This window comes from Salmo trutta, chromosome 21 (genome assembly GCF_901001165.1).
Source record: "Salmo trutta chromosome 21, fSalTru1.1, whole genome shotgun sequence".
Classification (NCBI taxonomy): domain Eukaryota; kingdom Metazoa; phylum Chordata; class Actinopteri; order Salmoniformes; family Salmonidae; genus Salmo; species Salmo trutta.
This window is the reverse complement of record NC_042977.1, coordinates 40,172,152-40,196,444: the sequence shown is the minus strand read 5'-3', so window position 1 is coordinate 40,196,444 and position 24,293 is coordinate 40,172,152. Positions and strand designations below refer to the sequence as shown.

Genomic DNA, 24,293 nt, shown 5'->3' with positions numbered 1-24,293 from the left:
CACTGCGGTGACGCCGCGGCTCCATGTGTGTTGAGAAGCGCATTATTTGGCAACAGAGGCGGTAGCGGGGAGGGTAGAAAAAAGAGGGTATCCCCTGGATTTTTAAATAACATCGAATTATCGGAGCTGATTGTCATCCTAAATACCTTGGACGACCCGCAGTCGACGGATCGCTGTCGAATCGACCGAGTAAGTTGATTGAGGTGTCCCGAAGTTTTTTTGTGGAAGTGGATTGAGGGAAGCCTTTTATTCGGACTTGTCGCGAGCCAGCTCCTCTTCCTCCACCTATCTGTGACGATAGAGAAGCTGATGGGCTGTTGAAAAGTAGCACTTCTCCGCAGAGCAAAAGCTACGGTTGGGAACGGGAAGGGCGGTGCATACGTTCTCCAGACTTTATTGTTATGACTACACATAGTCAGACGATATTTAGTATTTTAATAATGTCACTTCGCAACTATAATTTGAGTTGAGTCGACCGAACAGAGACAGTCAATCTGAATCTGATTGTCGAGTGTTTGGTCGTTGGACTGGGAGTTGGAATTATTTTTAGAGCAGCACTTGGCTAGTTAGCCTTTTGACAACCCAGGTAGCTTGCCAATGCGAAGATAGCTAACGAACTACTAAAACATATAGCTGATAAATTATATATATATTAGTTAGCTAGCTGAGACATTTGGCCAGTGTTGGAGTTACAATTTTCCGCTGGCCATCTTCTCCCCACCCCAAAAGCAAGCTAGTCTCAGCTAACGTTACTTCATTGTCTTGTAGGTCCGGGTACCTGGTTGTTTTTGTTTCAAAAAAAAAGTTTAGTTGGCAAGCTGATTATTTGCTAGCAATTTAAATGCACCAAGTTATAGTTTCGTTAAGTGCGTGTATTGTGCTTCCCTTTGTTGCCAAACAAATATCTGGACAGGTAGCTGAGATAGCGCTAATGATAAATTGGCATTATGCTAGCTAGCTAGTTTATTTTCATGGTTGTGCGATTTATAAACATGCCAGCTATTTCCTCCATTTAGCCGTGGTCTTACAAGAAGCCGGTCAAAATAAAACATGGGCTGTGTTTGGTCTTTAAAGGGGGGAGTTTGCATTTTCGGTATTTGTATTGTTTTTAATGGAGGTTCTACTGTATCGGATTAAGAGTCCCTGGTAATCTTCCTACTTCTGTGTGACGACCATGGTCTTCCTCCTCTTAAAGCTGAACGCACACACATTTACACACTCTTTTTCTCCAGCCTAGCGGTATGAATAGGCTGGTGCAGTGCCCTGCAAATGTATCTGAGCCAGCCTCTGTTACTTTGTGCTGTACTGCATGTAGCTACAGGATCAGTGAGTTGAGTTCAGTTGTCAGTGTCTGGTACCTATGCTGGTACCTTGGGTCCTGAGTTTTTCCTGGTCAGATCACAACATAGGAAATTCTGACCGCTAGTTATGTGTAACCAAGTAGTATGCAACAAGGTCATATTTTAGCCTATGGAAATGGCTTGCATGATAAGGCAATCTGCCTAATTTAGTGCTAACTTTGGTTTCTGTTAGGACTTCTAGTGTGGCAAAAAATAGAAAAATAAAAGTTCTGGAACAAGACAATCAGTTGTTCATCAGAACAATAGATTTGGATGTTCTTTGCAATGTGATGTCACATGGTTGCTTTGGGGGTGCGCTTAGTCAAGAGGACCTTATAGGTGTCCTCACATTGCCGGTGAGAAATTCTGGCCACATAGTAATGGAGAGTGGCAGAGCAGAGTCTTTGTAAGCCCTTCCCTGGCCTTTGTGATTGCATCCTTAACATTAACTTTTATAGGGTTGAGCAACAGGTCCAAACAATTCACCCATGTTGATTTCCAAGAATGTCTATTCCTGTGATTTCATGCAAGGGGCGGCAGGTATTCTAGTGGTTAGAGCATTGGGCCAGTAACCGAAAGGTTGCTAGGTCGAATGCCCGAGCTGACAAGGTAAAAATCTGTCGTTCTGCCCCTGAACAAGGCAGTTAACCCACTGTTCCTAGGCCGTCATTGTAAATAAGAATTTGTTCTTAACTGAGTTACCTTGTAAAAGAAAAAAAAAAGTCAACCCTCGGCAAGAGTATCATTTTTTTATTTTACCTTTATTTAACTAGGCCAGTCAGTTTAGAACAAATTCTTATTTACAATGACGGCCTAGGAACAGTGGGTTAACTGCCTTGTTCAGGGGCAGAACGACAGATTTTTTTACCTCGTCAGCCCGGGGATTCAATCTTGCAACCTTTCGGTTACAAGACCAACGCTCTAACCACTAGGCTACCTGCCGCCCCAACAAACCACCTGTAGGCATAGCCAAGGGAAGTAGGGATGCTCCAGTACCCCCCCCCCCCTTAAAAATCAGGGGTGCTGCGGAATAAAATTGCAGCACCCTAAACATCGTCCCGCAGCTACGCCTGTAGGCCTAAACTGAAGAGAGAATTATCTTCTGTGTAAAGCAATCCTGAATGATGGAGACTGTTTGTCTTCAGTCTCCTGTCGTTACCAGTGAAGTGGTCATGCAAACTTTCCTCAACAACCAACAAGGGTTCCAATTACATATTGTCTCTTCAGGATGCGGTAGTGGGCAGGGCCAAGGGTAATATGTTTTAATAACATGAGAGTTTTGCTTTCCATGTTGTTGACGTTTGTAACAGTTATGGAGGTGACATTATTTGTGTCAAGGGGGCACCCTGGGCTACACTCATTGGCACCCCTGTGTTTGGAACCCTGCTCAAAGTGGCATTGACTTTACTGAGTCCCACTCCCAGACATTCATTACATTGTCTAAACAAACACTTATCCTTGTGCATTTATGTGTGTGTGTGATACTGGTTCTCAACTCAATAGCCGTTAGCCTATGTAAATTTTGTTAGGCAAATGCGCTGATGCCAGCAATTCAAATTCTAGACCAGTTCTCTGTAGTTTGTTTGCAGCATACAAACAGATGCCCAAAGTAAACCATTGAATTGCACAGTTCTGAAAAACCCAGCCACTAGCTATCGGTGTAGAAAGTTCAAGTAGCCAAGAGAGGTAGCCCCGTCAAAGCACATCCAAGCAGCTCATTGAAATACTACACATTTTCTGTCTCTCTCTTCTATGACCTTTTACCACCTGTCCTGTCCAGCAAGCCATGGGTCATAGGTTAACACAAGTGGTGTCTAACAGGGTGTAGCCTGTGGTGTGAGAGGTCTGCTTTTTGGCTCCTCTGTGTAAGGACACGTCAGCCCTGACTCCACATAGACACAGGGATGGCTAAGCCTTGGAAGATCTGCCGCTCACACTAATTCCACTAATTACTGTTGGAGCTAGGAACAGGCATTTCGCTACACCCGCAATAACATTTGCTAAATATGTGTATGGGACCATATTATTTAGGCGGCAGACAGGGTTATTAACGTATATTGTTTTGTCTTAATTTAGGCCTATAATCTAGTCTGATAGAGCTGGTTAGACATGTATTGATGCATAGAGAAGGGTCTCAGTCCCCCTGTGTGTCTGTTATCTTCAAAGATTACATGGTTTTTAGGAGAGCCTTATTTTGGCTTGAGCCAGTCCCATCGTTGATCTAGAGCAGTGGTTCCCAAGCTTTTTATAGTCCCGTACCCCTTCAAACATTCAACCTCCAGCTGCGTACCCCCTCTAGTACCAGGGTCAGCACACTCTCAAATGTTGTTTCTTGCCATTATTGTAAGCCTGCCATACACACACTAGACGATACATTTATTAAACATAAGAATGAGTGTGAGTTTTTGTCACAACCCGGCTCGTGGGAAGAGACAAAGAGCTCTTATAGGACCAGGGCACAAATAATAATATATTAATCAATAATTTTGTTCCTTATTTAACCAGCTTACATATAAAACCTTATTTGTTCATCGAAAATTGTAAATAACTCACTACAGGGTAATGAGAAGGGTGTGCTTGAAAGGATGCACATAACTCTGCAATGTTGGGTTGTATTGGAGAGAGTCTCAGTCTTAAATCATTTTCCACTGACAGTCTGTGCCTGTATTTAGTTGTCATGCTAGTGAGGGCCGAGAATCCACTCTCACATAGGTACGTGGTTGTAAAGGGCATCAGTGTCTTAACAGTGCGATTTGCCAAGGCAGGACACTCTGAGCACAGCCCAATCCAGAAATCTGGCAGTGGCTTCTGATTAAATGAAATTTTCACAGAACTGCTTGTTGCAATTTCGACGAGGCTCTCTTGTCAAATATCGGTAAGTGGACTGGAGGCAGGGCATGAAGGGATAACAAATCCAGTTGTTTGTGTAATCTGTTTCGGGAAAGTACCTACGTAATTGCGCACCCAACTCACTCAGGTGCTTCGCTATATCACATTTGACATTGTTCGTAAGCTGGAGTTTATTGGCACACAAAAAAATCATACAATGATGGAAAGACCTGTGTGTTGTCCTTGTTAATGCAGACAGAAAAGAGCTCCAACTTCTTAATCATAGCCTCAGTTTTGTCCCGCACATTGAATATAGTTGCGGGGAGTCCCTGTAATCCTAGATTCAGATCATTCAGGCGAGAAAAAACCTCACCCAGATAGGCCAGTCGTGTGAGAAACTCGTCATCATGCAAGCAGTCAGACAAGTGAAAATTATGGTCAGTAAAGAAAATATTAAGCTCATCTCTCAATTAAAAAAGAAACAAGTCAATACTTTGCCCCTTGATAACCAGCACACTTCTGTATGTTGTAAAAGCATTACATGGTCGCTGCCCATATCATTGCATAGTGCAGAAAATACACAAGAGTTCAGGGGCCTTGCTTTAACAAAGTTAACCATTTTCACTGTAGTGTCCAAAACGTCTTTCAAGCTGTCAGGCATTCCCTTGGCAGCAAGAGCCTCTTGGTGGATGCTGCAGTGTACCCAAGTGGCGTCGGGAGCAACTACTTGCACGAGCGTTACCAGTCCACTATGTCTCCCTGTCATGGCTTTTGCGCCAGACTTTTGCAGTTGGAAACAGCTGATTTAAAAAATACATACATGCATGCATACATACATGCATGCATACATACATACATACATGCATACATACATACATACATACATACATACATACATAGGCGTAGAGAGGCCCATTATCAGCAACCATCACTCCTGTGTTCCAATTGCACGTTGTGTTAGGTAATCCAAGTTTAGCATTTTAAAAGGATAATTGATCATTAGAAAACCCTTTTGCAATTATGTTAGCACAGCTTAAAACTGTTGTCCTGATTAAAGAAGCAATACAACTGGCCTTTAGACTAGTTGAGTATCTGGAGCATCAGCATTTGTGGGTTCGATTACAGGCAGAAAATGTCCAGAAACAAATAACTTTCTTCTGAAACTCATCAGTCTATTCTTGTTCTGAGAAATGAAAGCTATTCCATGTGAGAAATTGCCAAGAAACTGAAGATCTCGTACAATGTTGTGTACTACTCCCTTCACAGAACAGCGCAAACCGTTTCTAACCAGAATAGAAAAAGGAGTGGGAGGCCCCGGTACACAACTGAGCAAGAGGGCAAGTACATTAGAGTGTTTAGTTTGAGAAACGGACGTCTCACAAGTCCTCAACTGGCAGCTTCATTAAATAGTAACCGCAAAACACCAGTCAACAGTGAAGAGGTGACTCCGGGATGCTGGCCAGTTCGTGAATACCTTATCTAGAGGCTCCATATGTAATGTATGGTTCTGCGTAAACCCATTGAGCTGGTTCGAATCCCGCAGTGCAGATGGATAGATATATATTTTCACCAGGGTGAAGGTCTGTATTAGTGAGTAAACGGCATGCTGAAGCGGCTGCTGAGAAGAAGTGATAACTCGGTCTGGTTGTAGGCTACAGAATCCACACAGGGCCGGGGCATGGATATGTTAGCTACAGCAGAGATTGAGTTTTTGCTGATTATCTGACCTTGGAAAATCATATAATTGCACAGCCTACATCTGCTTCCTGTCGTTGGAATCAACCTATCCAGAAGCCATTTTCCTGATTCTCTCTATGTTGTGAGAGTCGATGATCATGTCCTAAAGCTGAGACTTGGAGATCAAGAAAATGATCATATAAATCACATTTTATTTGTCACATGCGCCAAATACAAAAGGTGTTGACTTGACTGTGAAATGCTGACGTACAAGCCCTTAAGCCCTTGAACAACCATGGAGTTAAGAAAAATAAGAATTTAGAAAATATTTACAAAATAAACAAAAGTTTAAAAAAATGTATAAATAAATTAACAATAACGAGGCTATATACAGGGGGTACTGAGTCAATGTGCGGGGGTACAGGTTAGTCGAAGTAATTGAGGTAATATGTACATATAGGTTAGGGTAAAGTGACTTTGCATAGATATTAAAGAGTGAGAAGCAGCAGTGTAAAAAGGGGGGTGGTCAATGCAAATAGTCTGGGTAGCCATTTGATTAGCTGTTCAGCAGTCTTATGGGTTGGGGGTAGAAGCTGTTAAGAATCCTTTTGGACCTAGACTTGGCGCTCCGGTACCGCTTGCCGTGCGGTAGCAGAGAGAACAGTCTATGACTAGGGTGGCTGGAGTCTTTGGCAATCTTTCGGCCTTCCTCTGACACCGCCTGGTACAGAGGTCCTGGATGGCAGGAAGCTTGGCCCCAGTGATGTACTGGCCCCAGTGATGTACTACCCTCTGTAGCGCCTTGCAGGTCGGAGACCGAGCAGTTGCCATACCAGGCATATTACATTGATGCAGCCAGTCTGGATGCTCTCCATCGTGCAGCTGTAGAAACATTTGAGGATCTGAGGACCTATGCCAAATATTTTCAGTCTCCTGAGGGGAAATGGGCATTGTCGTGCCCTCTTCACAACTGTCTTGGTGTGTTTGGACCATGATAGTTTGTTGGTGATGTGGACACCAAGGAACTTGAAGCACTCAACCTGCTCCACTACAGCCCCATTGATGAAAATGTGGGTGTGCTTGGCCCTCCTTTCCTGTAGTCCACGATCAGCTCCTTTGTCTTGCTCACATTGAGGGAGAGGTTGTTGTCCTGGCACCACACTGCCAGGTCTCTGACCTCCTCCCTATAGGCTGTCTCATCGTTGTCAGTGATCAGGCCTACCAGCGTTGTCGTCGGCAAACTTAATGATGGTGTTGGAGTCGTAATTGGCCATGCAGTCGTGGGTGAACAGGAGGCGACTAAGCACGCACCCCTGAGGGGCCCCCGTGTTGAGGATCAGCGTGGCAGATGTGTTGTTGCCTACCCTTAAGATATGCAATAAAGTAAAGCAAGTTTGATCTTAACTTCAACATAAACATATTGTTTACAATTAGTTTGACAGGGACACACAGAGAATGGATGAACAGCGGGGCAAACAAAGTAGTGTATGGTCAGGAAGGAAGGACGAGGTCGCAGAGACAAAGGACAGAAAAAACCCAAAACAAACAGATGCAGACTTAGACACTGTTCCTATTGACCGGTAGTGGCTGTGCAGCGGACTGATAGTGTGTTTTTGGCTGATGACTGTTGTATGAAAGAGCAAGCTATAGACTTCCAGATGGTTAAGGTCTGTGATGGTGACAACGATGAAGTTGATCATAGTTGGTATCATTTAGAAAATGCCTCCTGGTGAGACGGAGAGCATTCCATAGGTAAGGCTACTTGCTTACTTGTCAGTTTGTTGTCATGGTTATATTCTTTTTGGGCTAAATCCCATCCAGAGTCAGAATGGTGTGTCTCTATACGTACACCCAGTGCCATGGTAATGCCCTGTTCACAAGCTATATATACTGCCTGGACACACACACACTTTTTAGTGAGTAGAGGAGATACAGTATGAGGAGATTTTCAGATCATGCCAATATAGGCCTTTCCTCTGTGACAAAGAGGGAGAGCTTGCTGATAGATCTATCAGTGTTTCCCTAACTGTCCTCGGGACCCCAAGGGGGTTCAAATAATCAAGTAATCATCAAGTTTTGATTATTTTAATCAGCTGTTTAGTGCTTGGGCAAAAACCAAAACATGCACCCCTTTGAGTCCCCAGGACCGAGTTTGGGAAACACTGATCTATCAATACTTATATCCGTAAGGGACAACGTCACAGACAAGTCATCTCGGTAGATTTTTGTGTGTGTGTGTGTGTGTGTGTGTGTGTGTGTGTGTGTACTGCCATGGAGATGTAACCTGATACATGTCAGCCATTAAGTCATTTAGATCCTGACCTTTCCTGTTAAAAAGCTGAACTACCCTTGGACCTGCTGCTCATAGGGTTAACATCCACTACACTGTAGACCGTGACACTGCACTGTAAGAATAGGATGATGTTTCCTCCAGACACCAATCTGAAGTCAGTTTAGTGTTTTCGGCCCTAATAGATGAGTTTAGGATTTGAGGAGGGTGAGCTGGTCCTAGATCTGTGCCTTGTAGGCCCAACTACCTAGTCAGTGCCTACAGACAAGTTCTTTGCAGAGTTGTCATGGTGACAGCAGACATGAGTATGCATCAGTATGTTGGGCGTTTTTCATTCCAGACCTCTCTTTTTTTTATTCTTTCATCTTCCGGGTGGTTTGGATTGCCCGCCCCCCATGTCCCCCCCCTCACAATTCAAAGGGCTTTAATGGCATGGGAAACAGATGTTTACATTGCCAAAGCAAGTGAAATGGATAATAAACAATGAATAGTAAACATTTCACTAACAAAAGTTCCAAAGGAATAGAGACATTTAAAATGTAATATTATGGCTATTTACAGTGTTGTAACGATGTGCAAATAGTTAAAGTACAAAAGGGAAAATAAATAAACATAAATATGGGTTGTATTTACAATGGTGTTTTGTTCTTCACTGGTTGCCCTTTTCTTGTGGCAACAGGTCACAAATCTTGCTGCTGTAATGGCACACTGGTATTTCACCCAGTAGATATGGGAGTTTATCAAAATTGGGTTTGTTTTCGAATTCTTTGTGGATCTGTGATATCAGAGGGAAATATGTGTCTCTATGGTCATACATTTGGCAGGAGGAGCTCAGTTTCCATCTCATTTTGTGGGCAGTGTGCACATAGCCTGTCTTCTGTTGAGAGCCAGGTCTGCCTACGGCGGCCTCTGTCAATAGCAAGGCTATGCTCACTGAGTCTTTACATAGTCAAAGATTTCCTAAATTTTGGGTGAGTCACAATGGTCAGGTATTCTGCCACTCTGTACTCTCTGTTTAGGGCCAAATGGCATTCTAGTTTGCTCAGTTTGTTTGTTCATTCTTTCCAATGTGTCAAGTAATTAAAAAACATTTTCTCATGATTTGGTTGGGTCTAATTGTGTTGCTGTTTTGGGGATCTGTGGGGTGTGTTTGTGAACAGAGCCCCAGAACCAGCTTGCTTAGGGGACTTCTCCAGGTTCATCTCTCTGTAGGTGATGGCTTTGTTATGGAAGGTTTGGGACTTGCTTCCTTTTAGGTGGTTGTAGAATTTTACGGCTCTTTTCTAGACTTTGATAATTAGCGGGTATCGGCCTAATTCTGCTCTGCATGCATTATTTGGTGTTCTACGTTGTACACAGAGGATATTTTTGCAGAATTCTGCATGCAGCCTCAATTTGGTGTTTGTTCCATTTTGTGAATTCTTGGTTGGTGAGCGGACCCTAGACCTCACAACTATAAAGGGAAATAGGTTCTGTAATTGATTCAAGAACTTGTAGCCAGATCCTAATTGGGATGTTGAATTTTATGTTCCTTTTGATGGCGTAGGCCCTTCTTGCCTTGTCTCTAAGATCGTCCACAGCTTTGTGGAAGTTACCTGTGGTGCTGATGTTTAGGCCGAGGTATGTATAGTTTTTTGTGTGCTCTAGGGCAACGGTGTCTAGATGGAATTTGTGTTTGGGGTCCTGGCAACTGGACCTTTTTTAGAACACCATTCTTTTTGTCATAGTGAGATTTACTGTCAGGGCCCAGGTCTGTCAGGGCCCAGGTCTGTCAGGGCCCAGGTCTGTCAGGGCCCAGGTCTGTCAGAATCTGTGCAGAAGATCTAGGTGCTGCTGTAGGCCCTCTTTGTATTTGTTTTAACCTTTATTTAACTAGGCAAGTCAGTTAAGAACATATTCTTATTTTACAATGACGGTCTACCCCGGCCAAACCCTCCTCTAACCAGGACGATGCTGGGCCAATTGTGCGCTGTGATACAGCCCAGGATCAACCCAGGGTCTGTAGTGATGCCTCTATCACTGAGATGCAGTGCCTTAGATCGCTGCGCCACTCTGGAGCCCAGAAGCATCAGATCATCAGCAAACAGTAGAAATTTGACTTCAGATTGTAGTAGGGTGAGGCTGGGTGCTGCAGACTGTTCTAGTACCCTCGCCAATTCGTTGATATATACAGTGCAGTCGGAAAGTATTCAGACCCCTTTCCCTTTTCCACGTTTTATTACGTTACAGCCTTATTCTAAAATGGGTTGAATTCATTTTTTCCCTAATCAATCTACACACAATACCCCATAATGACAAAGCGAAAACCAATGTATTAAAAAACAGAAATACCTTATTTACACAAGTTTTCAGACCCTTTGCTAAGAGATAAAAATTGAGCTCAGGTGCATCCTGTTTGCATTGATCATCCTTGAGATGTTACTACAACTTGATTGGAGTCCACCAGTGGTAAATTCAATTGATTGGACATGATTTGGAAAGGCACACACCTGTCTATATAAGGTCCCACAGTTGACAGTGCATGTCAGAGAAAAAACCAAGCCATGAGGTCGAAGGAATTGTCTGTAGAGCTCTGAGACAGGATTGTGTCGAGGCGCAGATCAGAGGAAGGATACTAAAAAATGTCTGCAGCATTGAAGGTCCCCAAGAACACACCATTATTCTTAAATGGAAGAAGTTTGGAACCACCAAGACTCTTCCAAGTGCTGTCCGCCCGGCCAAACTGAGCAGTCGGGGGAGAAGGGCCTTGGTCGGGGATGTGACCAAGAACCCGATGGTCACTCTGACAGCGCTCCAGAGTTCCTCTGTGGAGATGGGAGAACCTTCCAGAAGGACAACCATCTCTGCAGAACTACCAATCAGACCTTTATGGTAGAGTGGCCAGACGGAAGCCACTCCTCAGTAAATGGAACATGACATCCCGCTTGGAGTTTGCCAAAAGGCATCTAAAGGACTCTCAGACCATGAGAAACAAGATTCTCTGGTCTGATGAAACCAAGATTAAAATCTTTGGCCTGAATGCCAAGTGTCACTTCTGGAGGAAACCTGGCACCATCCCTACGGTGAAGCATGGTGATGGCAGCATCATGCTGTGGGGATGTTTTTCAGCGACAGGGACTGGGAGACTAGTCTGGATCGAGGGAAAGATGAACAGAACAAAGTATAGAGAGATCCTTGATGAAAACCTGATCCAGAGCACTCAGGACCTCAAGCTGAACCTTCGCCCCAGTCTCCAACAGGACAATGACTCTAAACACACAGCCAAGACAATGCAGGAGTGGCTTCGGGTCAAGTCTCTGAATGTCCTTGAGTGGCCCAGCCAGAGCCCGGACTTGAACCCGATCAAACATCTCTGGAGAGACCTGAAAATAGCTGTGCAGCAACGCTCCCCATCCAACCTGACAGAGCTTGAGAGGATCTGCAGAGAATAATGGGAGAAACTCCCCAAATACAGGTGTGCCAAGCTTGTAGCGTCATACCCAAGAAGACTCAAGGCTATAATCACTGCCAAAAACCTGTTTTTGGTTTGTCATTATGGGGTATTGTGTGTAGATTGAGTGGGGGAACATTTTTTGTTTTAGAATAAGGCTGTAACGTAAGAAATGTGGGAAAAGTCAGGGGATCTGAATACTTTCCGAATGCACTGTATGTTGAAGAGGGTGGAGCTCAAGCTGCATCCCTATCTCACCCCACGGCCCTGTGGGAAGAGATGGGTTTTTTTTGGCAGTTTTAACCGCATATTTGTTGATTTAAAAAAAAAAAAAATGGAATATCGTCAGTCCAGTATTGTTTTCCCCCCGAACACCGCTTTCCATTAATTTGTATAGCAGACCCTCATGCCAAATTGAGTCAAAAGCTTTTTGGAAATCAAATCAAACGTCTCAAATAAGAATCTGTCAGTGTAGGAGTGGAGTTTCCATTCCGGGCCTTAAAGGGTTAACCTTCTTCAGCCTTTCTCTCAACCACACACACACACACACACACACTTGCCAACCGGTTTAAACGGGTTCTTAGGAAAAGTGCTTTGTGTGTCCCAATGAATCCTGGGAAGGGTCATATGTGCCTTAGTGATGTCAGATGAGTAAAAAAAAAGAACTTGTCAGCTTTCTTTTATCAGATGTGTGTGTGTGGCCCAACTACTGTAATGAGTGTGGCTGTGTGTGTGTGTGGCCCAACTACTGTAATGAGTGTGGCTGTGTGTGTGTGTGGCCCAACTACTGTAATGAGTGTGGCTGTGTGTGTGTGTGGCCCAACTACTGTAATGAGTGTGGCTGTGTGTGTGTGTGGCCCAACTACTGTAATGAGTGTGGCTGTGTGTGTGTGTGGCCCAACTACTGTAATGAGTGTGGCTGTGTGTGTGTGTGGCCCAACTACTGTAATGAGTGTGGCTGTGTGTGTGTGTGGCCCAACTACTGTAATGAGTGTGGCTGTGTGTGTGTGTGGCCCAACTACTGTAATGAGTGTGGCTGTGTGTGTGTGTGGCCCAACTACTGTAATGAGTGTGGCTGTGTGTGTGTGGCCCAACTACTGTAATGAGTGTGGCTGTGTGTGTGTGTGGCCCAACTACTGTAATGAGTGTGGCTGTGTGTGTGTGTGGCCCAACTACTGTAATGAGTGTGGCTGTGTGTGTGTGTGGCCCAACTACTGTAATGAGTGTGGCTGTGTGTGTGTGGCCCAACTACTGTAATGAGTGTGGCTGTGTGTGTGTGTGGCCCAACTACTGTAATGAGTGTGGCTGTGTGTGTGTGTGGCCCAACTACTGTAATGAGTGTGGCTGTGTGTGTGTGTGGCCCAACTACTGTAATGAGTGTGGCTGTGTGTGTGTGTGGCCCAACTACTGTAATGAGTGTGGCTGTGTGTGTGTGTGGCCCAACTACTGTAATGAGTGTGGCTGTGTGTGTGTGTGGCCCAACTACTGTAATGAGTGTGGCTGTGTGTGTGTGTGGCCCAACTACTGTAATGAGTGTGGCTGTGTGTGTGTGTGGCCCAACTACTGTAATGAGTGTGGCTGTGTGTGTGTGTGGCCCAACTACTGTAATGAGTGTGGCTGTGTGTGTGTGTGGCCCAACTACTGTAATGAGTGTGGCTGTGTGTGTGTGTGGCCCAACTACTGTAATGAGTGTGGCTGTGTGTGTGTGTGGCCCAACTACTGTAATGAGTGTGGCTGTGTGTGTGTGGCCCAACTACTGTAATGAGTGTGGCTGTGTGTGTGTGTGGCCCAACTACTGTAATGAGTGTGGCTGTGTGTGTGTGTGCGCTGCATACTCGCGGACATGACTATTCTGAGAAAAGGAAAGGGAGGGGGCAATGTGTGGGTGCTGTGTGTATCGGTGAATAGTGTCCCCTGGTGAAAGTGTAAATGTGGTTGTTTTTTTCCAAAGTCGTAGCTTCCTGCCGTGCGTCACTGGGCAGACGAGAGGCCTGAGTGTTCTATTTGTTTGTTTTTCTGCATGTATGACACAGAACTCCTCACTTTACTATCTGTCTGTCAGTATGACTGTGATTAGTCTTGCAGCATCTCGAACAGTCTAGTGTTGTCTGGTCAAGTCTCTCTACTCCTTGGTTATCTCTGTCTCCCTATCAGTGTGTGTGTGTGTGTGTGTGTGTGTGTGTGTGTGTGTGTGTGTGTGTGTGTAAACGGGAGGCAGGGATTAAGAGCAGCTAGCATCTGGGTAGCTGGCACTAAGGTGGTCATGTGTGTTCCATCCCCCAATCCCTTAGCCATCAGTCGCAGTGACACAGACACAGAGAGAACTAGCTAAGTACCGTAAGTCTCTACTCCATTCTGTCCCACAGGACAACATCTGTTGCCCACCTAGCTTCATAGAGAGGGACCGACTCTGACGTTAATGTTTTGTCTCGGTCCTCAGTAACTGCTTCAGGGTCAGCGATGCCTGTCCAAGTTCTATACACTTTATGTTTTATAACTGATTTGAGGTCAGCTATAGCCACCCTAGTCCAAGGCTATATTATGCTTGACTATCTATTGATGTCAGCTTTGTCTATTCCAGTGAATGTCTGACCAAGTCTTCTCTCCTTATCTTTGTAGGGGGATGTCTGAGGAGGCTGTTCGTCAGACACGCAGCCAGAAGAGGGCGCTGGGGAGGGAAATCTCACCCCCTGATTCTGAAGCATCTCCCGCTCAGTCTGACAGCAAAAAGCTCAAACTAGACGGGGCCGAGACTGGAGCTCCGGACCAGGATCATGAGAGCCCAAATGAACCACAACCAGAACCACAACCCCAAACAACAAAGGATGACCAGGACCTGGTTAAACCTCTGGTCAAGCCTGTGGTCCAGCCTGAGAAGGCAACGGAACCAGAACTACCCCGATTAACATTACCGTTAGTGTTACCATCACACCCGGCAAAAGAGCAAGAGCAGGACCGGGCCCCGAAACAGTCAGAACAGAGCTTAGAGAACCGGACTGAGCGGAATGACCGCGGCGACCGGGTAAAGGTGAAGGGTGAGATGCATCTAGATGGGCAGAACCGGACTGTGCAATCAGAACCGAAGGTGGCCAGCAGCATGATGACGTCAACGGAGGTGAAGGCTACCATTAAAGTGGAGGTCCAGACAGGAGAGCAGGCTCTGGACATGAGCACCTCTAGAGGGTGAGAACACTATTTATTCGCTTAAAAACTGACGTGAGATCAGCTCCTTTTACTCTAATACTAGTAGTAGCATTTACTCTATACCATTTGAAACTGACTTCAGATCAGTTTCCCCCAATAAACAAAACATTTTATAATTTGGTTCTGACAGTCTTTTAAATCTGTTTGGTGTGGGCAAGGGGGAGATCAATTAGATAAACATTATTATTTTGTACCTTTTTTGTGGGGAAGGGGGCGGAGCTTTGTTTGCATAGCTCTCTATGTACTTTGTGCTGCTTCATTTTTGGAACGTGAGAAACTGTGGAGAACCCTTAAAACTCCCCTGAACGAAATGAAGCCTGTGTGTCATAAACCGGTTCCAACTGGCTGTTGCCATGGTTTCCACTGTGGAAGGAACAGCGAGGGGAGGGGGGCAGAGTGAGAGGCAGGGTCACGTGATGATGCCTGAGTGGAGGGTCATGTGACCTGCTTTGGAAGAGTGATTAATCCACAGGAAGTGGTGATGGTGCTGCTATGCCCTGAGGAAGGAGACACTCGAGGTGTTGAGGAGGAGGAGGCTGGTTGTTCCTCCATACTCATTAAACATTATATTAATGCCCACTTTTGAGAATTTACAATCTGTCTTTACAATCTGGAATTAGTAAATTACTCTACGTCACACTGTCAACTGGGTAATTCATATCAATACAAGTTTACAGCAAAAAAAGAAATGTCATTGATGCTAATGAAACTCAAATAGAATGTGGTTAGACTAGTGTTGAGCCACTGACCCACACACGTCTAACATACAACAGAAAAACTGGTAGCCTTCCAATAGACACTGCTAGTCTAGGTGTGAGGAGTTTATAATGCGGTCTCCTCCTACTCCTTATCATGTCAACACAGCTTTATGTTTCCTGGTAAGAAGGGGGCCATTTCTGCGTCCAGTTGTCTGATACTGGACACTGTAGATAACAGAGAACTGATCCAAATAGTACCCTCTTCAATATATTCCCTCGGTCCCAAAAGACCCCCGTTCTTTAACAAATCAAATGTATTTAGAAAACCCTTTTTACATCAGCAGATGTCAAAGTGCTTATACAGAAACCTAAAGCCTATGAGGCCAGCCAGGTGCCGCCTATGAGGCCAGCCAGGTGCCGCCTATGAGGCCAGCCAGGTGCCGCCTATGAGGCCAGCCAGGTGCCGCCTATATCTCTTATTGTTGAAGTGCAACTTTGTGAGAAGTGAAACTATAGAAGATATTATTATGAATGTACACTTGTTACCATCTTGTGGACAACATGGGTTACTACACTTCTCTCCACCTTTTTCAGATTAAATTCAATGTAAATATCAACCCCTTTCTTCTTCCGTCTCCTTCCATTAGCGCCATAAAGAGGGAGCCGCGTCCCCCGTCTCCAGATGATGATGATGATGAGGATGATGTCATTGTCCTGTCAGATAACGACTCCTGCAGTCCGCCGATGAACGGTTTGAACCACTTCAAGGAGCTGGACACAGTCCTACTCATGGTTAGTGAAAGAGCTATACCACCCTCCCATGATGTTCCTCATACCAGTCTCTTTCTATGGTCTTCTGATCCTAGATCAGCACTCATAACTAATCCGGGCCCAGGGCACTTATCCATAAAGCGTCTCAGAGTAGGAGCGCTGATCTAGGATCAGTTTCAACTTTTATATTGAACGTGAATAAGATCGTACGTACAGACAGATCCTAGATCAGCGCTCCAGCTCTGAGACGCTTTTTGGATTGAAGCTCTGGTCTCTCTTTATGCTGTACCGGTCTTTGGTCTAACTGGTCTTTCTTTACCTGTTGTCTGTGTAGAAGAGCAGGCCAGAGGAGAGGGATCGCATCATCAAACAGTTGAAGGAGGAGCTGAGGTTGGAGGAGGCCAAGCTGGTGCTGCTGAAGAAACTACGCCAGAGCCAGATACAGAAGGATGCGTTGCAGAAGGTATGGACACATGCAGCCAAGGTGAGCTGGACTCACTCTATCGTGATGAGGTAGCCCTGGCTGCCACGTAAAATCAGTGTTTCCCCCTCGCCCAGGAGGGAATTTGGTTTCCCAGAGCGGAAGATTGTAGTTCAGATCCCAGTCTCACACACTCAGACAAACCCACACACACAAATACAGACAAAGCCACACAGGCCAACACAAGTACATTCACCCAGATGCATACCTCTGCACACTTACAAATTGACAGACACTGATACAGACAAACCCACACACACAAACAGCTCATTCTGCCCATCTCTGTCTTGTTCCACAGCCCTCAGGATTGTCTGGTTCTGCGGCTCCTCCATCTCTGATCCGGGGATCCATCGCAGCCAGCAAAGGCTCCCAGCAGGTCAGTCACCTGTCTCACACAAACAAGCTTTAATTCACACACAAGTGTATCATGTTAACCACGTTTCTGTTTATTGCATTGTTTAATTTTATCCCCAGGTGGTGTCAGGTAGGAGTTCAGGCACAGTCATTCCACCTCCTCTGGTGAGGGGCGGGCAGCAGATCTCCTCCAAACATGGCTCCCACAACTCCCAGATCATCATGCCACCTCTGGTCAGAGGTGCACAGGTAAGACACGCCACAATCTACCTGCCAAACAGGTCACCAGCTGATATTAATACTCAAAATGACCCAGTTTTGTGTCTTAGACTAGGCTCACCTGTTTTCTTTTCTCTCTCTCATTCCCTCCCGATCTCTCCACACTCCCCCACATATCACTGCATTGTCCCTATAATTGTTCTGTCCTCTGTTGACTGTCCCTTGCCCTTTCCTATATGTCCTCTGTCTGACCTATGTTGGCCCCCTCTACATGACCTGTCCCTCTTCTCCTCCTCTGTCCACTCACTCCCCTGTCCCCCATGTGTCATGTGTCCGGGGTAGCCAATCGCTGTGTCTCCCCAGCAGATCCAGTCTCTCCGGCAGCAGCAGCAACAGCAGCTGTCAGGGTCTGGCTCAGGGAGCTCTGGCCCCCCTCCTCTGCTGCTGGCCCCCAGGGCCAACGTACCCGGCTCTCAGGCCCAGAGAGGCCTCATGCAGTCAGGCCTCATCAGGGTGGGCAATGTCAACAATGCCAGCCTGCTGGTTAACATCTCACAAGTGGGTCAGAGGTTTATCTCGATAGCAAATCATTTCTGGGTAACAATTAAGTCGCTTACTGCAATAGTTTTCCATTAAAATGGTTAAAAATAAACAAACTATTTCTCAAGCAAGAATTTGGCTATGAATGTCTTGGATTGGTCTGGGAGGTGAGGGGGAGAGCACCAAAGCGGTGCAATAACCACAGTGTGGACAAAGATAGTTCATCTGTGTCTTTTCCAATGGCAGCAAATGAAGCACAGTGGGCAGAACAAGCAAGGAGGTGGACAGAGCCAAGCACCTACAAGCTCGATCCCATTGGTGCATCTTAGCATTTAATTGCGTGTTTTCATCAGGGAACGTCTACTTTTTACGTGTACAAAAACTAAATTTGGCCTTGCACTGCTTCTAAACAACACCCATTTTTTTAAACTCTGGCAGAGCGTCAAGTCTACAAAGCTTAGTGCACTTCGTTCGTAAAATATTCTACTTTTGGGAACAGAAAACTATTGAGATCTGATTTTTCATCGGTGAGAAAATCAGCAGAATGTCGGCCCAGTTTCATCTAGCTCCATCTCCTCCCTCTGCCCGCCAATGGACTTCCCTTCATCACCATATTTGGTGGTGAGTGGGTTCTAAATGGATGTTTCAGATTTATACCCCCTGTGAAGTATCTGGGTTTCCTCTTTTATCTGTGGTGTGGATCAATCCACCAGCACGGAGGGACCTAATGGGAGGGATATGTAACCTGAAATGAGCTGTTATACACTATTCAAGTGACACGGCAGGTAGCCTTAAACTTCACATCACTACTGGGCAGCAGCTACGTAAAATAAATCCTGCACTGGCACCGAAATCTCCATGAAATCCAGAACTGACGCCACTTTGTTAATTTATAGAGCCTGGTGAAGTCACCAGGCAAGCCAAAACTACACCCATGCAAATCCTGATGATTAGAATATTCTGTGTAGATTGTATTTTCAACCAGCATCTATTAGGAAATAACACTGATTAAATAGTCTTGCATTTGTACAGTGTTAGTTTCATCAGTTGTTGTACAAATGTGATACAAAACACAGGAAAAAACAGTATTTTGCCTTTAAAGGCTTTGCCAGGGGGATGGTTCAGACTCTGAGAAGCAGTGATTTAAAAAAATATACGTAGGACCAAAGTACTACATTTAAATAATTAGTTGCATCATTTAGCAATTAGCAATATTTTTGAGAAGTTTGGATAGGAAGCCAGTAGTAGTCATTATTTGACGATAAATACATTGAATGTGCATGATAAAACAGATATTGTTGATGAAAGATTAAATGCATGATTGTTTTCAACGTTATCGTTGCGATCAGCTGATGCCCATGAGGCAGCCGTGCACTTGATATAGATTGAAAATGGCAAGCAGAGATGAGGTTCTCCCCTCTAGGCTAGTGAATCATAGAGTGGTTCAATTGAGACTTGCAGATTTGATTTGATCAATCCAATTGCATTCACACTTTGGGTATATTGAACCGCTCAAGCTTAGCTAACTTTCCTCTAGAGAATAGACCTGAATTTACAACCGTTTTGATTAATCTGATCTGTCTTGCTGTAAAAAAATTTTTTTTGAAATGATTGACCTCAACCCTCACATGGATACCTTCTTTCCCCACTTGTCTCCTCTATTTGTCTATCCCTTCCCTCCTTCCTTCTCCCTCCTCATCCGGTCCTCCTCCCACTCTCTCCCAGGCCTCTCCAACCAACATGAAGGGTTCTTCTATCTCTTCCCAGTCTGGAAACAGCAGTGTGTCTGTGGTCAACGTTAACGACTCTCCTGCCGCCCGTCAGGCTGCGGCTAAGCTAGCCCTGCGTAAGCAGCTGGAGAAGACCCTTCTGGAGATTCCTCCTCCCAAACCTCCCGCCCCAGAGCTCAACTTCCTGCCCTCGGCAGCCAACAACGAGTTCATCTACCTAGTGGGCCTGGAGGACGTGGTGCAGAACCTGCTGGACTCCATGATGAGAGGTACGGTACCTATTACGCTGGTATAAACTCTAAATGACCCAATACCAGGGTTTCCCAACCCTTTCCTCTGCCCCACCCCATACTCACTACACTGTTATTAACAAGCGCGCTACACTGTTATTAACAAGCGCGCTACACTGTTATTAACAAGCGCGCTACACTGTTATTAACAAGCGCGCTACACTGTTATTAGCAAGCGCGCTACACTTTTTATAAACACTGTATATCACTACTAAACCATCACTAGCGGCACAAACATGTTGCTGATATAAACATTATTAAATTACAGTGTTCCATCAGCAAAGTTACACAAACACATATTTTACACTTAGACACTTCATTACACAATAATATCACTTCACCAGGAGAGGTCATACCCTAACAGTACAATATGTGAAACCCATGTCAGATGGGTATCCTCCAGTAGTATTTGATCATTAGGCTTTATATTGAAACCAGTTTTCTCCTGTTCTGTCTAATCCCACCCATCCTCTGTCCTCCCCAGCTAAAACAGGGTTGCCCCCGGTCAAGCCTGCTATCAAAGAGCCCTTCACCTGCATCCAGTGCAGCACCGACTTTACTTGCCGCTGGAGACAGGACAAGGCCAAGGGCGGGACTATACTCTGTGCTGACTGCATGTCCTCCAATCAGAAGAAAGCCCTAAAGGCTGAGCACACCAATAGGCTGAAGGCTGCGTTCGTCAAGGCCCTGCAGCAGGAGCAGGAGATAGAGCAGCGGATCCTCCAGCAGGCCGCCTCCCCTGTCTCTCACACTCCTTCCTCCTCTTCCTCCTCCTCCTCCTCTCCGTCGGTGAAGGCGGAGCATCTGATGTCCCAGCAGCTGAAGCAGGCCCAGGCTAGGGTCTCCTCTTTGCAGCACCATCACCATCACCAGCAGCAGAACAGAGGACAGAGCATTGCACGCCACCACTCCAACATCAAACAGGTAGGGGTTAGACACTTCTCAACAGTTCCCTGAAACTGTCACATCACCACCAGGGCCACTCTAGGCCCTGTCACATTCAATTGGATACAGACGGTTCTAAGATTCTCCTACATACAGAGAGTATGGTTCCCTTGGCTTGTGTGGTCGGTTCTTGTCACTCAGTATTCTTTTTTTCTCCCTCCCCCCCAGAGCCCTCAGGGCCAGCTCTCCCGTGGCGGTGTCCCATCGGTGGGGGTGAGGGGGGTGTCCCACTCCTTCTCCTCCTCTTCCTCTCAGCTGCAGAGTGCTGTGGCCGCTGCGGCCTTGGTCAGCCGGCCAGGTAAGCATGCCCATGTGCGCCCCGCTGCCCAGGGTTCTAAGGGCAGCTCCAGTGGGAACAGCAGCAGAGGTAGCACCCAAGCCACTGCATGGAGGAAGCAGAACATCAACACAGGTAGACTCTAATACCGACTGGGCCCCCAACCAACCAACCCACCACACCACCCTGTCCTCCAGCCTCTACCGCTACACACTGAACGTTTGTCCCAGTCCAAAAACACCCCCTAGCCCCTTTTACTAGTTGCTTCCCTTTGGGTGTTTGCTGATCTGAGGGAAACAGGTGTAAGCAAAATGTCTGAAGCTTGTCTAAACCTACTGGAGCTTCCTAGGTGGAGTCATCACCATAATGTTTACACCTAAGCCAATGGGATAGGGATTGTTTTTGGACTCTGCATCTCACTTCTCTGTGGGAGAATCTCAATTGCATACTCCTTGCATCCTTTCTCCTCACCTCCTCAAAATCCATTGGAGGAGAAGGGACCTCTGGCTTTCTCATCTAATGGGTTTTGAGAAGGAGGCGAGAAGAGAGACGCGAGGAGTATGCAATTGAGATTCTCCTTCTGTTACCCCTCAATGCTCTGTCTCCTCCTTCCTGCTTCAGTCCTTCTGGTGGCTGGGTTTTCCCTTGGACTCCATGGCTAGCTCACCTCACCTCCCCCTAGAGTAGAGTTAGTCCATGTTTTCTCTGCTTTGAGATCAATGTTATTTACGCGTGTGTGGTTTTGTGCACCTGTGAGTGCTCTTATATGTGTGTTATTATGCTCTGTGCACTGTCCTCGTCAGAGACTGACCTCTCCCCTCTCTCTGCAGGTGTGACCATGGCCTATGTGAACCCCAGTCTGTCAGTCCATAAGACCTCGTCCACAGTGGACGCCCGCCAGAGAGAGTACCTCCTGGACATGATCCCATCGCGCCCCATCTCCCAGACAGCTAACACATGGAAATAATAATCTCATTCATTACCATTATCAATAACCATTAGCTACTGTTGTCAATGCCAACAATACAACCCCCCCTCCCCTCCCCTCCTCGAGGACAGTTATGGAAACGCAGCCTCCAAACTTTTGAGGAGAAGCATTCTCAATAAAAAAATGTTAGTGTTTTTGTTTCTCTTTCAAGTCTGTAGTTTCTCATGAGGCTCACCGATGTTTGATCAGTGTGCACAAAGAGCGATTTACACCAGAGCAAAACAAGAAATGCATAAAGGGCTTCCTTCCATATGTTTGTCAGCCATGATGTCTGTGAGTTTATGATGGCTTGAGAATGTTGCTTTTTTTCTCAAGAACTTATGCTGGCGTTCTGCCGACTGTGTTGATGTCTTACCATGGAAACGATGGACAGCTCTTTACCTATTGGACGGAACTAGGAGCTGATTGGCCCTCTGTCATCTTAGACCCAGCGAATGGGATGCAGACAAACTGTTGGGGTGTGGTCAAGGTGAAATTACTTGGAACTGTTTACTTCATATTCAAGAGTACCCTAAAAAAGCTAAAAGACAAAAAATATGATCTCCAATAAACATTCTCTTTAAGTTTAAAAGAACTGAGCAATGATGTTTTCAGTGCATAGCCTCAGTAGCAGTTCATTTGGAATTTGTTTGTATTTACAGTAAGTTATTGGATATGTTTGGGGACTGATGTATAAATTAAAAATTCCTGTTATGATGTTGGGGTTTTAACAACTGAACAATTTATACTAGCCTCATACACTTTTTTTTTTGTGTGAATTTTTTTCCTTCCCATGTATGTTATTAATCTACAGATATAGTATCTTAATTTGATCACCCTGTTGCAGGAGAACTTTCTTGCAACAAAGGACATTTAAAACTTGCAGCGTATCTGAAATGTTAAAAAAGCTTCTAAAGTTTGTAATTTCCAGATTCTCCCAACTGTTACAAAAATGTCCATTAATTATAATTCACATTTCCTGTTGCTGCAGGATTATTTTCCTGTCGTAGGAGACTGGCTCAAATTAAGATCCTACATCTGTATTTGCAGTTTGACAGAGCTGCTCCACACTCATGTTTGACATAAGCAAAACAAGTAGAGGATCTCTATATTATATTTTTGTCTGAAGCCTCTGCTTTGGTTTTCTATTATTCCATTCTGAGTTGTCCCTTCATATTTGTAATAACATGTCTGTAAAGAGAACCAATAGTATAATACAGTCTCTTGAATTACATGCAAAATTGTTTCCATGGAAGACAAGATTCTAGAATCATAAGAGTCATATCACAGATGTGTTCCGATTACATCTGTTCTATATGTTTTACACTGATGAATCAGTGAATAGTTTTTTTTATAATTGATCAAAGTTTCCATATGTTGGCAGAAAAAGTTAAGTCATCTAGAATCATTACACTTTTTGGAATTGGTCTGGAAAAAGTAATTGAATATGGATAATATTTCAGTTGGTTTAATATGCTCAAACCTAGTGTATCATCAATGACACCAGTCATTTTGCAGAATGTTCTCATCTGGGGATGAAAGTTAGCCGATTGCAGGTATTGTCACATGCTCTGGGACATCTTAAGTGTAGGTTTCTGGTTGCCACATGTTGAAGCTGGGTTCGTTAAAGCAACTTATAGGGGAATTTTAACAAATTTGAGATTTACAAAAGACTGAGGAGAGAATAAACATGTCTAATATTGAAATCACTCGTTAATTGTTTTTGGTTGGCATCAGGACCAATAACTTGTATCCCAGACAGGCCTGTGGTGAGGTAACTGGATTTACAACAGTGCTCCTGTTCAAATAAAATTTTAAAAAATGTGGCTCCTTCTCTTCCTCAACTACAGTCTCCTGCTCCTTTTTCAGTTTTGTTTTGTACTTCTGTAAAAAGTTCCATATGCTGTCTATGGTTTATAAATAATTAACATATGGGTTGTCAAAATTGTTTGAGATTATTTTCAGTGCAAGATCAGATGCCGTCACTGAGAACTATGAAAACCAATACACACTGCAGGAACTGAAGTTGGCCCCCAGAACCCCTACCACCAGTAACCACCCTGTTTGTTACTTAGGGTAACTTGGGCTGTTAACTGTCAAGCGTAACTCTCTCATCCCTTTATGCACAATACAAAATTATGTTTCCAATTTGTTTGGTTTAATTTTTCCCAGCTACAGAAAGTAATAATAAAAAATACACGTAATTTGAACCCTTTCATTTGGTCTGAATGTGTCATTAAATGATTGATTA

The 24,293-nt window shown here is 44.9% G+C and overlaps 1 protein-coding gene across 6 annotated transcripts; it reads left to right on the top strand.

The window, feature by feature from the left end:
* On the top strand, nucleotides 1-23,886 carry LOC115157425 (transcriptional repressor p66 alpha). 6 transcript variants are annotated; one of them, XM_029705664.1, is made up of 11 exons: nucleotides 1-189; nucleotides 14,186-14,749; nucleotides 16,116-16,260; nucleotides 16,574-16,723; nucleotides 17,019-17,096; nucleotides 17,195-17,323; nucleotides 17,636-17,851; nucleotides 19,559-19,832; nucleotides 20,338-20,777; nucleotides 20,967-21,096; nucleotides 21,906-23,886. In XM_029705664.1, exons 2-11 carry the CDS (start codon nucleotides 14,190-14,192, stop codon nucleotides 22,040-22,042), a joined length of 2,259 nt encoding a protein of 752 aa, XP_029561524.1. In that variant the 5' UTR covers nucleotides 1-189; nucleotides 14,186-14,189; the 3' UTR covers nucleotides 22,043-23,886. The 6 variants fall into 6 exon arrangements, with proteins under 6 accessions (XP_029561524.1, XP_029561522.1, XP_029561518.1 ...); XM_029705662.1 differs by having other exon boundaries at nucleotides 2-189; nucleotides 17,660-17,851; nucleotides 20,967-21,210; XM_029705658.1 differs by having other exon boundaries at nucleotides 2-189; nucleotides 20,967-21,210.
* The last annotated feature ends 407 nt before the right edge of the window (nucleotides 23,887-24,293 follow it).

Coding starts and splice junctions, on each gene's coding strand:
- LOC115157425 (XM_029705658.1), top strand. CDS start 14,190: ATGTCTGAGGAGGCTGTTCGTCAGACACGCAGCCAGAAGAGGGCGCTG. Junction 14,750..16,115: donor GACATGAGCACCTCTAGAGG/GTGAGAACACTA, acceptor TCCTTCCATTAG/CGCCATAAAGAGGGAGCCGC. Junction 16,261..16,573: donor TGGACACAGTCCTACTCATG/GTTAGTGAAAGA, acceptor TTGTCTGTGTAG/AAGAGCAGGCCAGAGGAGAG.